The 12,340-nt window shown below is 41.4% G+C and overlaps 1 protein-coding gene across 2 annotated transcripts; it reads right to left on the bottom strand.

The window, feature by feature from the left end:
* LRRIQ4 (leucine rich repeats and IQ motif containing 4) lies at nt 1–12,327 on the bottom strand. 2 transcript variants are annotated; one of them, XM_043492324.1, is made up of 6 exons: nt 10,645–12,327; nt 7,501–8,625; nt 4,457–4,630; nt 3,160–3,298; nt 1,807–2,003; nt 1–560 (listed from the first exon to the last, which is right to left on the bottom strand). In XM_043492324.1, exons 2-6 carry the CDS (start codon nt 8,602–8,604, stop codon nt 411–413), a joined length of 1,764 nt encoding a protein of 587 aa, XP_043348259.1. In that variant the 5' UTR covers nt 8,605–8,625; nt 10,645–12,327; the 3' UTR covers nt 1–410. The 2 variants fall into 2 exon arrangements, with proteins under 2 accessions (XP_043348259.1, XP_038273377.1); XM_038417449.2 differs by having other exon boundaries at nt 10,194–12,327.
* Nucleotides 12,328–12,340: the final 13 nt, after the last annotated feature.

Consider the following 12,340-nt stretch of genomic DNA (forward strand, 5'->3'; position numbering starts at 1 on the left):
TCACTGTCAGAAGACAGGATGCAAGGCTAGATGGACCATTGGCCTGACCCAGTAGGGATGTTATGAAAACACTAAACCACTGTAAGTTCATTCTCATTACAGAAGGCATGAATTTTGAAGATTTTAGTCAGCACAGAGCTCCACAGATACTATTTACTTCCAGTTAATCAATTACCCTTGTGCTTTGCAATCATGTACATTATTTTACCATCTAACCTCATTTAACTGGAGTAATTTTGACACATGCACAAAACTGGCCATAAAACACCTACGTTATTTTTTTAATTCTAATGTTCAGTATTCTGGACATTTTAGTATTGACTATCCCTTACTTTCTTGCCTCTCCCTATATCTGCCCTCCCAATGTGCAAGAGCTATACACAGTTTGATGTACAAATCATATGGAATTATTACTTTTTGCCCTTTGCACCTTTGCCAGGCTTTTCTTTCCCTTTTTCTTTTCCTTTCTTATCTTTCTTTCCTTTCTTTAACAGTTTTTGAAGCTCAGCAAAAATTCCAAGCCCCTTCTGCACCATCTGTCCACGCCACCAAGCCTGGATCTGAAAGAGAGGATGGAACAATATTGTTACCTAGAGGAGAAGAGGGTGACTTCAAGCAATTGAATTGAGCACTACGTCAGCTAGTATTGATACAAAAAGCTGAATGCATTGGGGTCTGCTGTAGTAAACTGGGGTTAAAGTCCTGATTAGACTAAATTAATTTAAATTAAGAGGACCTGCCAACCAACTAAATTATATTTTTCTGATTATTTCCATGTGCTATTTTAAAATTAAACTAAAATTTCTCTAAGGGAGGGAACACTCTCATTGTTGTTCTCTCAACTCTTTGGTCCAGGCAAGGACTTCAAGTGAAGAGAAGTCATCTTCCCAACTTCAGATGTCCCTATTTGGCTGTTACGTTAGCTCATGTACCTACAGCCAATTTGGACCTAGCTAATTGGGCCCAATAAAAGGGAAGTTGTTTCCTTCCAGATGTTGGGTAGCAATGTGTTAGAAATAAGAGACAATAACTGTGGGTAGGGAAGAATTTGAAGTACAGGAGATTCAGGGAAGGAAGGACCTGCCCTTTGTTCCTCATCCCCATCTTTTGAGCAGAAGAACTTTACTGCCCACTGGTGCTGTAGATTGAGCTTCTAATAACCATCTAGGGCAGTGATACTCAAACCACAGTGATTCAGGAGCCAAATTAGCAATCACCATTACCCAAAAGAGCCACAGTAATTCATTGTTTCTTTTTCTCTCTCTCGTTTATATTACATAATTAGAATCTCACAGCAAAACGATTGACCAAGTATTCTACAATTGGCTAATAACATAGTAAAAGCATCCTGATTGGTTGTTAATTATCAGTGTTTTAATATGTGCTACAAAGAGCTGCAGGAGACGCACTAAAGAGCCACTTGCAGCTCCTCAGCCTCAGTCTGAATATCACTGATCTAGGGCTGTTCCGGGCTGAATCTCTGTGCCCCCAGGCTCTACAGTCTTGGAATTAGCGGATGCAGTTTATAGCTTCTTCCCCAAGCAGGGATTTGACTTAATGGATCTGCATTGTGCATGGACCCAGTGGCCATTCCCCTGCCAAGCCTACATTCCCCATTTGGCAATGAGATGGATACCTCATTATGTGCAATGGAGTGTCTGCTGCTTTACTGCCCCATCATAGCTGACACAGAATTTTTAAGATACTTCAGGGCCTTGCATAGCATGCCCTGTAGAATGTTGTGTCAAACACTGGATTATTAATAATGAAGTTTGTGCAGTATAGTAGATCTCTTATGCCTTGTACCTTTGTAGCCTTGGCCTTTTGATGCCTCTTTTCCCGTAAATACTCCCAGATAGCCAAGTTCCCCTGGCTGCACACCTCAACTGTGGGGTCTGTCATAGGGTTCCCATCCAGCAAGACAAGCTGCAACTTCTGAAGATTGTCCAAATTTTCTGGGAGTTGGAACAACTGATTGTTCTGAACAAGCAATCTTTGCAAACCTAAACAAATAAAATCACAAAACTGCAATGCACAGACTAATAATAATCCGTAGTGTTTCCCTGGGTGTGTTTACAATAAAACAATGTATTGCTGGGGTGTGAAATATTTACTCTGTGTATATAAATATTTCCCAGTACATCATATATTATTTCATTCTATAGTATAAAGGGCCTAGTTCCCAAACATGGAGAGACTTTTCACAGGACTTCAATAACACCAATATGTTTGTTCTAATGGTGTGATCAAATATATATTTTCTACAAAAATATCAACAAGAAGGGTGTCACATTAATACAGATCAATGAAGAATATCATGCTGGCCACATTCTATTATATTGCCATCATATGGCTGAAATTTTTGCAACATTTCCCTGCTATATTCCCTTACTGAAAGGTGTCTCCATGTAAACTTTATCTAAATTAGGCTATTTCTTAAGTTGTGCCTTTCTACTTCCACAGCCCTGAGTTATGAGTTTTTAGGCTTAAGCTCATGATAATTGCAAGAATACAAAATTGTTTTTCCCCAAAAATAAGAACTAGAGTGAAGCACTCAACAGAAAGGTTCATTTTCTAAATGATATGGCACACCCTGAGGTGGGTCGCTGGCAATGAGAACTAGACTTGGGAGCTGGGGATCTTAAAGTATGATCCTCTAAGCTTAAAAGACGTCTGTCTGTTAGCCAAGGCTGAAATCAGGCTTATTGACCTCTATTTGTGGCCCAACCATCATTAGAGGAGGAGAGAAGGCCACATTGAGTGGGTGTGGGTTACATAACCACCACCTACACACTGCATCTGTGCCTCATACTCAGGGGAGTTTTGTGAAGCAGCAAAATGCTTTCTTGGTAAGAAAGCTGCCAGAATTGTTAATTGTTCTACTTTGTCATCAATTGACCAATTTGAAAAACCAATGCCACTTTAATCTGCAGATCATTAACTTTCCCACGGTGTATATTGCATCTAAATCTATTAAATAGGGGAAAGTCTTCAACAATCATCAGACAATAAGAATTTTTAATAATACAGATTACTCAGCCTAGTCTCTCGTTTGGACCACGAAAGGTGCCTGGGTGAGAAGAGGAAGATTTCTGAACTCTGAAATCCCTGCTTAAACCTGTGCCCTTACAGACACAAATGCATAGGATGATTTTTCACCTTGTACTTGACATATGGTGTCTGGGATTTCTTTAAGGAGGTTGTTTTGACAGTCAACTATTTCTAGGTTGCTCAGCAAGCCTATGGAAGGTGGCAGGTACTCCAGACAATTGTTCTCTAGGTACAGTTCTTTCAGATTCTGGAAAAAAATGTGCATGATTTTTTATTTAAAAAAGGATTTGTTTCCTTAGGGAGATCATTGAACAATGCACAACGGAACATCGGCAAACGCAAAACATACGACTGGGGTGATAGCATTGTTAGGTGCTCAGATACTATGGTAATTAGTGTGATGTAACTGGATAAATTTATCCAGCAGTGTTCTCTGAGTCTGAGCGTCCCTTTAAAGTGCCGCATGACCTATCAAGGCTTGAGAATTTATTTCCTTTGCCTTGGTTCATACTCATGTACATGCACTATGTGGTCCTTCTGTCACTCCTGCATGCTAGCAACCTCTTGAAAGGAATAGCGGCTGCTCTGTAGGCAGGCAAAGAGAAGGGAAAACATGAATTTCACCAGCAATTGGAAAGTGGCTTATAGCGTAGGCCTTGGGGGTGATTGAACTCCCAGTAAAACATGGGTTTAACAATGCCACTGCCCTGGTGTAGAGGCCCAACACATTTTATGGGATCAGAAAGATAAACATACATAACCTATTCCACATAAGGAGATGGAAATAATAGAGAATCTATGTGAAATAGGTTTCAGTGTAGCAGCCGTGTTAGTCTGTATTCGCAAAAAGAAAAGGAGTACTTGTGGCACCTTAGAGACTAACAAATTTATTAGAGCATAAGCTTTCATGAGCTACAGCTCACTTCATCGGATGCATTTGGTGGAAAAGGTTTTTTCCACCAAATGCATCCGATGAAGTGAGCTGTAGCTCATGAAAGCTTATGCTCTAATAAATTTGTTAGTCTCTAAGGTGCCACAAGTACTCCTTTTCTTTATGTGAAATAGGTTATATATAATATAGATAGATAGAGATACCTAAGTCTTGGGTCCATCAACTTTAACAAGACCAGTTTGTTACAAATGTTTTACCCAATCCTGCCAGACCTCAATGGGCCCAATTCTGCAAGATGCTGTGTCTCATTGAATTAAATGGGACTTTAGTGTGCTCAGCACCTGCTGTTGCCAGGCCCTGTACACCAAATCCCACTGAAGTCCATGGAAGGTGCACTTGTGGAAGGCCTGCGAGATTGAGATTCATTCTCTTCAAACAGCTTACTTCTTCTGTGCTTCTTTGTGGTACCAAGCAGAGTTATTATTGAGCTCCTCTCCCTCCTCTTTTTCTTACCTGCAGTTTGCTGATGTCGCTTGGAAGAGTCATGAATTTGATCCCTTTATCTTGTCCCAGATATAATTTCTCTAATGACTGAAGGAGAAATACTTCCTCTGGAAAGACACTGAATCTGTTTCCAGTCAGACCAAGGCATTTTAAGTTAGAGAGTCCCGTCACCTCTGGAGGTATCTAGGCATGTTCCAAAACATACATTTAAAAAAAATACGTTTATCTCCGTTAAATAGCTATGTTTTGTTATTTGTCGTCTGCAGTTCTGGGAAATACTCTGTTACATTACTACAGATCAATGAAGAATATCATGCTGGCCACATTCTATTATATTGCCATAATATGGCTGAAATTTTTGCAACATTTCCCTGCTATATTCCCTTACTGAAAGGTGTCTCCATGTAAACTTTATCTGAATTAGGCTATTTCTTAGCATATATGTTCCTTCCAGAAGTGGCTACCTGGAGAATGAAATGTAAGAACAGTTCCCATGCTTCCCAGTTCCTCTGACGGTATCTGTGCATTATAAGATAATTTACATAAATTAAAATGTTAAATTGGGTCATTTGCATATATTACCACTTCTGCAAATTTAGCCTTCAAGGGAAAAAAAATAACACAAATCACAAATGCATCCGATGAAGTGAACTGTAGCTCAATAAAGCTTATGCTCTAATAAATTTGTTAGGCTCTAAGGTGCCACAAGTACTCCTTTTCTTTTTGCGAATACAGACTAACACGGCTGCTACTCTGAAACACAAATCATGATCTCCTGGCAGAAGATGGGGAGAATTCCATTATCTCACAAAAGGGAAATGTGTTTGATGCCCTAAGAGCAAGACACCCATTATTGTTGTTCATGTATTAAAAGATTTCAGCTGTATAATTGTCCCCTAGGCTAGAATAAGATAACGGATCTAAAAGCATTAACAACTTGTACATCCATTTTAAACTTGCCTCCTGCTCTGTTTCAAATAGTATGTCACATTTATTGATACTAGGCAAGTGCAATTATCAGACCGTTACTTCAGAAAAAGATAGGAATAAATGGAACCAGGCCCTTTTAGCATCTAATCTCTACTATTCAAAGCAGGTTACCATGTCACTTTTTAGTGGTTTGGTTTTGGTTCCTTTTTTCCTGGCTGAATATCTGCTTGTCAGTGGCAGTTGGTTACAGGGGTAGTGAGGCTGTGATGCACATCAGCATTAAGAAAGAAACGTTCTGAACATAACCACTATCAGTAGTTTTATTAACTGCAATTTTAATTAAGCTACCGTCCCTCATCCGCTCCAATGGCTTTAAGAATGGGTTATTCTAGCACCTTGCTGCCTTTGGGTAGCGTATAACAGTGTCTCATATCACAAACAGCTTGTACATAATGCCTTATAACAGGGGTGGCCAAACCGCGTCTTGCGAGCCGCACGTGGTTCTTTTATAGTTAAAGTGCAGCTGGTGGAACTCACCATGTCATCCCTCACATTTTCCACTGGGTGTGGGGAGCTCAGGGTTTCAGCCCCACAGTGCAGTGGTGAGGTTAGGAGCATCTACCCAGGGGGAAGGGAGGTCTTGGGGCATCAGCCCCACAGGAAGCACCCGTCAGAGCTTCAACAGGAGCAGAGCAGAAGCCCCGAGCCTTGGCAGACGTCTCTCTGGGGCAGAAGCCCCAAGTCTTGGCAGGCACCTCCTGCAGGGCAGAAGCCTCGAGACCCCCACCACCCTGCTGCAGGGTAGAAGCCCCAACCCCTGGCAGGCCTTCTCAAACTTATGAAGATTATCGTCGGCTCCCAGGGTCAGTAAATTTGGCCACCCCACCTTATAATGAACACTGCACAAGCATCAAAGAAAATATTCTTCAAGTAAAGCACCGAAGTACAATTCTTCCATATCATATCATTCTTGGGCAATCTAGGCTCCCATCCTTTATGAAGCTCATACTTTGCACCCCAGTACCTGCAAGGACCTTATTACAGGATTGGGGCCATCGAGTACTTAGAGGTGAAAGGATTCTTGATGCCTTGGGATATAGTTTCAAAACTCCTGTTAATGTTAAAGGAAAACAATGAATAATTAGAATACCTTAGATAGCTCAATGCCATCCTGTAAACATGTGTTAAAGAAGAGAGAGCTGTAGATATCTGAATAGATTAAAAATTAAGTTGCAGGACAGCTTTGGTATTGACACTCATTGAATGGGGCTAGTAGGGACAATGGGAACTGGCAGGTTACTGATACCTAACTCCATTGTGTGGTAGAGGGTAGACTGAATCATGATAAACCAGCTCTGAATTGCAATGAAGGAGAAATGAAAAAGGGAAGGTAAATTATATTGCTTCTACAGCTGCCCTCATCCAGTGACTAACATGGATGAGACCACCCCAGCAAAAGGCATGTCTCTAAGTTGGGAAGAGAGAAGAGAAATTACAGTAGGAAGTCTCGCTGTATGGGAGGTTGGAAACATTTTGGCTTCTGCACTGGGTAGACCTCTTCCCTGTAAAATAATATTCAACAGTTATAGTGACGCTTTCCAGCCAAAGATCTCAGAGCACTTTGCAAAAGAAAGTAAGCATCATCATCATCATCTCTGTTTTAGAGATTGAGAGACTGAGGTAAAGAGGTGAAGTGACCTGCCCAGGATCACACAGCTGGACAATGGCAGAGCCAGGAACAGAGTCCTTTGTTTCCTGCTTCCCCAATTAGCGGCATCTCTATGTGGCTGTGCTGCCTGGCATAAGGATTGCTGGGGTTTGCATACCTTAGAAGCTTACATATTCTTGAGTCTCACGTCCTTGGAGTCAGGCTTGTATTAATTATTATTATTATTATTTTTATTTTAGCATCTATGAACACCAGTGATGGGCCAAGACTCCATTGTGCCAGGTGCTGTACAAACACAGAACAAAAAGATGGATCCTGCCCCAAAAGACCGTACATATGATTATCTTCCTATGTTGTAGAGTTAATACTCATACTATTACATTTGAGACGCATATTAGCCTAGTGAATTTGAAGTGTATCTAGAATCCCACGCCAAAAATAAAGAAATCAATACCTCACGTATTTGATTGTCATCCAGTGACAATATTTCCAGATTTTCCATAGCACAAATCTCTTTAGGGAATTCATCAAAGAAATTTTCACTAAGATCTAATATCTTGATACAGGTTAATCTGGTAAAGGAAGAAGGTAACATTTGCAAGCCAGTGTTTTTCAAATAAATGAGGCAAAGGGACATCCAGTGGCAAATCTGATGTGGAAACTTTTCCAAGTTGTTACCAGACAGACCAAGCTCGTTCATTTCTGTGAGCTGCTTGAAGCTAGGAGGGAGCCTACGCAGGAGGTTATTAGACAAATCAAGCACAGTCAGTCTCCAGCAGTGATGCAATGTATCAGGAACTGATAACAAGTTATTGGAAGCTAAAAATAGTTTCACTAAGTTTTTTAAAGAGACAATCTCTTCAGGGACAAAACTCACTAGATTTTGTTCCAGATCTAGTATTTCCAGGTTAAGAAGATGACAAAGCTCCAGCGGAAAGCTTTCAAATCTGTTTTTTTGCAGGTAGATCTCTTTAAGTTGTCTCAGATTCACTACTTCTTTAGGCAGATACCTTAGATTATTGCCAGAGAGTCCAAGCAGCTCAACATGATGGAGGCATTTACAGATCTCCACTGGGAACTCATCCAAGTTTACATCATAGAGCCTGAGCTGACGGAGAGCCTGCAGTTTGCTGATTATATGCAGCGAACTGTAAGAGAGTGGATTGCTACTTAAATCTAAGCTCTGAAGATATTTCAGCTCCCCAAGTTCTTCACATATGTTGTGTATGTAGTTCTTATTCAGATAGAGAACTTTCATCTTCTTAAGACAATGGATGTCACCTGGGATGTTTTCAATTGAGTTTTTTTCCAAGTGCAATTCTTCCAGATCTTCCAGTTCAAAGATATGTAAAGGAATAGTTGTCTGTTGCTTATTGGCTAAATCAATAAAAAATATCCGATCTGTGACGTACACAGGTAGAGTGTCCTCCTCTAGTTCTTTAGTCACTTGTGTTTCCTGTGAAATCTGCAAACTGTCATTCTCAAGAATTGTGGTATCTGCTCTTGAGAAATGAACATTCATTGTGATGGCATCAGGGCTCTGCTGAAACTCAACCATCTGTGCTACTTATTTTAAACACTAAAAAGAAAACAATAAGGAATCAGTAACACTCCAACTTTAACCCACTTAAATAAATAACAATCAAAGGATGAAATAGTTCAATATTTAGGGACAGATTCTGACTTCAGATGCACCCATAGCACTGAAGCTGATGTTACTCACTGACATCCAAAACTTGAAAGAATGAAAATAAAGGCATTTTTTGGCCCTTACTGTATTGGTAAAGGCACAAAGGGCCAAATTCAATGGATGACATGCTACTGAAGTCAACAAAGATGCATCTGCTTACACCATGACTGAATTTAGCCCAATGCGCCAGAAAGTCCTAGGTATAAAATTATATGGACCAAATTTTGTTCTCAGCTACACCAGTGTAAATTTGGAGTAATACCATTGAAGCTAAAGCAGTTACTGCAATTTATACCAGTGTAACCAAGAGCAGAATTTGGCCCTATATTGTCAAGTGATTTTAAATTGAATAAACAGTTCTTACATAGGTTTCAGAATAGCAGCCATATTAGTCTGTATTCGCAAAAAGAAAAAGAGTACTTGTGGCACCTTAGAGACTAACAAATTTATTCGAGCATAAGCTTTCGTGAGCTACAGCTCACTTCATCGGATGCATTCAGTGTGTTCTGAAATAAATTCAAGACCTTTTTTGAAGTAAGTTTTATGTGGCAGATCCTCATTTGGTGTAAATCAGCATAGCTCCATTGAGCTATAAAAGTTTATACCAGCAGAGGAGATGTGCTCATATTCTTAAAATGTTTTCAGTACAGATCAATTTGGATTTCTTCTCCCAAAATTCAGTGTTTTTTTCAAAGTTTCCAGTTTACTGGAGCACCAAACAGTGATACCTCCTGTAAATTAGATCTTTTCTATCATTAAAGTGTCCCGATTTTCATATTCTAGTATTGCTTTGGAATTTTTGCTCAACTGGGGCATGATCTTGATTTCAGTGGGAGTTGATGAACTTAAGCAGCATCACACCTTTATAGGCTCAAAGGCAGCAAAACACTGAATTTAAAGCATGTGCCTATGTGCTTTGGTGAATAGGAACAGGATTATCCACATTTAGGCTAAGGATGTGTTTAAATGTGTTGCTGAATCAGGACCAGAGAGTTGTCCTATGGGTTTTGTGCAACAGGCACCATGTTGGATATAGTTTTATGATTATACTGCCCCTAGCACAATGGCCCCCAGATCTCAGCTCAAGCCTCTGACCACTACTATATTAAATAATAATTCAATAATAGCAGAGTTTTACAAATGATATCACCATTTTACATGACATTTATTACTTCTATAGTTTCTGACAAATATGGTCAAGGTACGTGTCATTTGAACCATATGTATATATGCATTTAAAATCCTAGGATTGCAGAATGTTACTGAATAAAGGAAAATAGGGAATAATAGGAAGAGGAGGTGATTAACTCACTTGCATCTGATGTCTTAAATTTACTGGGGTGGATGTCATAATCCCACAAGTCAATGTTCAAAGAGCAGCAGCAGCAGAGAAAGCAATGGGAGGAAAAACCAAGAGGCTGGTGGTTGACTCATTTACCTCTACATCATAATCTCACCTGAAAGGATGTCATAATCCCAAAGATGAGCTGTTTGCAAGCATCAGCAGAAAGGGAGAGAGGAATGAAAAATATACAAAATAACAAGTGGTATAGAGAAATTGGATTCAGAATGTCTGTTGCCCCATCTCATAAAACAAGAACAAGGGAACAACCAATGAAATTGAAAGGCAGAAAATTCAAAGCTGATAAAAGGAAATACTTTTTCTCATAAACCATAAATTAGACTGCAGAACTCATTGTCACAGGATGCCCTTGAAGCCAAGAAGCAAGATTCAAAAAGAGATTGGACACTTATAACAAGAATATTCAGAGTTATAATAGTAAATGCTAAAAAAAAAAAGTTTTGGAAGGCATATAAAATCTCATGACTTGGGATTTAAACCAACCTCTGACTATTAGGGGCTAAGAGGAGAATTTTTAGGGAGCAAATTATCCCTCATCTGCCTACTGCAGGATTTCTTGCACTTTCTTCTGAAGAATCTAGTGCTGGCCACTCCCTCAGCAGGATATTGGACTGGATGGACCACATATCTGATCCAGTATGGTGATTCTTGCGTTCCTATGAATGGAAAAAGAGATGGGGAAAGAGGGAAAGAAGCTCAGATTTAGAGACAAAGCAGTAGCCATCATAACCATGCAGTTTGGGATTAGTTGGAATACTTCCAAACATGCAGGTTGGAATAGTTTTCTATTTTTGATGTAGAACCAAAGTTTGTGCACTGTCATACACCCTGCTTCTGCCCTGTGAGAGGCAGCAGCACATATCCTGTATACAAGGGTAATATTAAGATAGTGACAGACAGTAGAAAAATGTATTAAATGAGAGGGACCGATACAGACACTTGTGTGAACAGGCTGGTTTGCCCCTTTAAGGCTGTCAGGAGGCCTGGGACCAACCTGGTCAATCATCAGACACTGTGCAGAATGGAGAGGAGCTCCCTATAAAGCTCAGTTGGAGGCCAGCAGAGTGTTGGGTGTGGTGGTTGTTAGTCCTTCCCAGGTGGGGGAGACAGACCAGTAGCACACATGAGGTGGAGAACACAGGTTGGTGAAGAAGATGGTCCAGTGGTTACAGGACCTTGTTACCTGTTGGTTGCATGAAGACAATTATTGACTGGTGGTTCTGGACCAATTCTTGTAGATCCTGCCTGTGGGAGCCCAAAGTTGGGTCAGGCAGTTTTAACCATCATCCAGGGAGAGACCTGAGCAGAGTGGGAGTGTCCAGGGGGGAGAGCAAGAATGGGAGGTTGGGGGAAGCTCTCAAGGGATCAGAATCCTGGATAGCCCTAGATGTAGGGTTTCAGAATAGTTCAGCTCCACAGTGCTGGAGAATTTCCCTTGAGGGGGAGAAGTCCTGGGGGTAGGTTATTGATCCAGCAAACCTGGGCACAGCAGGAGAGATTGCCCAGTAATAACGTGCAATTACGCAGGGTGCTATTTCATCCAAGGGGTGGGGCCTTGGGACTGCCTCCTAACAATTCCTTCATTAAGCAACATGTAAGGCATCCATTAAAGGGACACACAAAGCGGGTCAGAGCACCAGAAAAAGGAGTACTTCCAGTGAAGTCTGTTAGGGGCACCCCTATCAACCCTCCAATTTTATGGTTCTGACAAACTGATGCCATCACAGGATGAGACTCAACCAATTCCAAGGCCTGTGTGAGGGGGAGAGGGAGGTAAGCAGTTTGTGGCTTTGCAGGGAGGACCCCAATCAAACATCCTCCTGCGGAGGGAACCCCAAGTTTGTGGCTTTTCAGAATGAACTCCTCTGTATGGAGAGGTATTTTCATGGCAGTGTAGGGGGACTCTGCTCCCATATTTTCTTCATGGGGAGGGATCCCCAGGCTCACGGCATTGCAGAGCACCCCAGTTCAATGCATTCACCGGGAGGGACCCCCAGTCTCACCCCGCTGCAGAGCACTCCTGGGAGGGGTCCCCAGTTTCACGGCGCTCCGGGGAGACCCCAAGCTAATGCATTTCATGTCTCGCAAGCGAGGGGCTTTGCTGGCACAGGGAGGGCTCCGCGCCAGCAGCCGCTGGGTCTCGGAATCACCCCGCCCTGCGTGGGGGAGTGCGAGGGTGACCCTCGACCAGCCGCAGGCTCGCTCAGCTCCTTCCCTAGCCGTGCCCGGGGCCTCGTTCCT

The sequence above is a fragment of the Dermochelys coriacea genome, chromosome 9 (assembly GCF_009764565.3).
Source record: "Dermochelys coriacea isolate rDerCor1 chromosome 9, rDerCor1.pri.v4, whole genome shotgun sequence".
In the NCBI taxonomy this organism is placed as follows: Eukaryota; Metazoa; Chordata; order Testudines; family Dermochelyidae; genus Dermochelys; species Dermochelys coriacea.

Coding starts and splice junctions, on each gene's coding strand:
- LRRIQ4 (XM_043492324.1), bottom strand. CDS start 8,604: ATGGTTGAGTTTCAGCAGAGCCCTGATGCCATCACAATGAATGTTCAT. Junction 3,299..4,456: donor GCGACATCAGCAAACTGCAG/GTAAGAAAAAGA, acceptor ATTTTTTTCCAG/AATCTGAAAGAACTGTACCT. Junction 561..1,806: donor AAAAGGCCAAGGCTACAAAG/GTACAAGGCATA, acceptor CCTCTCTTTCAG/ATCCAGGCTTGGTGGCGTGG.